Source organism: Pseudomyrmex gracilis, unplaced genomic scaffold, assembly GCF_002006095.1.
Source record: "Pseudomyrmex gracilis isolate BER0280 unplaced genomic scaffold, ASM200609v1 scaffold_5060, whole genome shotgun sequence".
NCBI classification, from domain to species: Eukaryota; Metazoa; Arthropoda; class Insecta; order Hymenoptera; family Formicidae; genus Pseudomyrmex; species Pseudomyrmex gracilis.
In genome coordinates, this window is record NW_018025644.1 from 1 (window position 1) to 2,244 (window position 2,244).

General features: G+C 32.0%; 1 protein-coding gene across 1 annotated transcript; it reads left to right on the forward strand.

Annotated features, from left to right (window-relative positions):
• Positions 1–10: 10 nt before the first annotated feature.
• On the forward strand, positions 11–2,234 carry LOC109863452 (endothelin-converting enzyme 2-like; the record flags this gene model as incomplete). Its single annotated transcript, XM_020443721.1, has 8 exons — positions 11–151; positions 339–449; positions 531–678; positions 1,242–1,420; positions 1,505–1,678; positions 1,877–1,977; positions 2,040–2,095; positions 2,183–2,234. Coding segments are annotated over exons 1-8 (947 nt in total), but the record flags the coding sequence as incomplete, so codon positions are not given.
• Positions 2,235–2,244: the final 10 nt, after the last annotated feature.

A 2,244-nucleotide genomic window follows, 5' to 3' on the forward strand; every position in this document is an offset into this window, starting at 1 on the left:
TAACGAAGATGAAATACAGAAAGAAATGTACATTAATATTATCACCACCTTTGCGTTACATTTAATTGAGGAAACTAATAGCACTGTCGACTTATATACTCTTACTCGAGATGTAAAAGATATGGTAGAATTTGAGATAGAACTGGCTAGCGTGAGTAGAAACCATTAGTATTTCTTTTAAATCACTTCATGTAGTGTAAGCAGTTTTAAGTATTGCTTATTTCAAACTTCATACAGTTTTTTTCTTACGTAGTAAATTTTTAAACAAATGACATATATGAAAAGACATTAATAGCAATTTGTTTTAAATGCTTGTTTTATTATTGTAATGCTCACAGCGACCAATAAATCTTCAACGCTACGTAACCATGAATCACATTTCTCTTTCGCTAACTATTCAACAATTGATAATAGAGTATGATGAGCAATTTCCTACAGCAAAGGGAATGGTTTGTGTGATTGATTGTTTAGTATATATAATATTTCATTACGTACAACAGATTAAGATGATTGTGAAACTGTATTTACAGATTGAGTTGCTTGACACTGTTCAAAGCGTCTTTGCGTCAGAAGGAATTGCGATTGGACACTCTGAGAAGCTCGTCGTACAACTTGAAACGTACTACTATATTCATAACTTGGCGTATTTACTAGAGTTCACATCTTCTCGCACTATTGGTAAAAGAATTTTTTGGAACAATAAACTTTTACAGAATAATATAATTTGAAGCAAACACAATAAAGATAAATATACAAGGTGTCTCAGAATTGGTGTAACATCTCTCGTAGACAGGTAGAAGAAGTAAAACTGAGTCGACAAGTTCATTTTGCTAGATTCGCAATAGTTACCGAAATCTTAATTAACAAAGATCCGCAAACAAGCGTGTATCGGACTGTTTTACGCGCGTAGGACAGCCCGGCGCGCTTCACACAATTACATTTTAATATGTATATGTTATATAGTATATGCTGTTAAAGTAGCTCCTCCTCCACATATGCTGCGATGGGTAACACCGTTAGCGCGCGAAGCGCACTGGGCTGTCTTAAGCGCGTAAGACAGCTCGATGCATGCTTATTTGCAGATCTTTGTTAATTAAGATCTTGGTACTTATTCCGAATCTAGCAAAGTGATATAAAACTTTTTGACTCAGTTTTACTCCTTCTATTTGTTCACGAGAGATGTTACACCAATTCTACAACACCCTGTATATTAGTAACTACTATTATATTTGTGATTGCAGTTAATCATATGATATGGAATTCAATTCAGTGGTTTTATTTTCGCAACACTAAACAAGTGGAACCGAGCGATACCAAAATTGACAATTGGTGGAAAACGTGCATTACACAATCAAATTTGAAACATGCCATTTTGCATGAATATGTAAAAAAATATTTATCAAACGATACTATACAGGACGTAAGACTCATGCAATTACATAAAATACACATTGTACATAACATGAATTGCACTTGTGGATATTATAAAACCAAATCATTTTAGATCACATCAATACTTACAAACGTTAAAGACGCAATTCGCAAACAAATAGAAAATTCCACTTGGATGGACGAGCCAACAAAAAAGACGTACCTTGAGAGACTTATGTATATGAAACACGAATTTATTATGCCCGAGTGGTACAACGACGAAGCTATTGATAGATATTACGAAAATGTAGGTACACTTGCTAAAATAATATAAAAATACTTTTTAGGTAAAGTTCAGTTTTAGTATTTTCTAGTTTTGTTCAATAAATAAAAGAAGGAATGTGTTACATGTTTATTATTTATTAATTTTACTTTACGAAAGTTATCAAAAAATAAATAAATAAAGAAAGAAAGAAATTGTGAACAATTCTAATGTGAANTTTAGATTTCTGTCAGTACGAACTATCTCGACACTGCCATACAGTTATATCAATTTGAAAGTAAGAAAATGATACGGTCGCTAAGGACACCTGACATTAATTTAGAGTAAGTCTTTACGCTTTATTCAAACATGTAAGATGTATTAAACATAATGTATTACTTACTAGATGGGATGTTGATCTGACAATAGATACTTACTATAATCTAGGTCCNGAAAAAATGGGTAATGTTGTTTAAATTATTAAGAATAAGTGATAAAAACTGTGATTTTTCAGTGTTATTACTTTATTTTGTCATTTTTTGCATATAGTTGTCCCAGCCACTGTATTACAAAATCCCATATATGACATTAATCGTATTCCGTAAGTACTT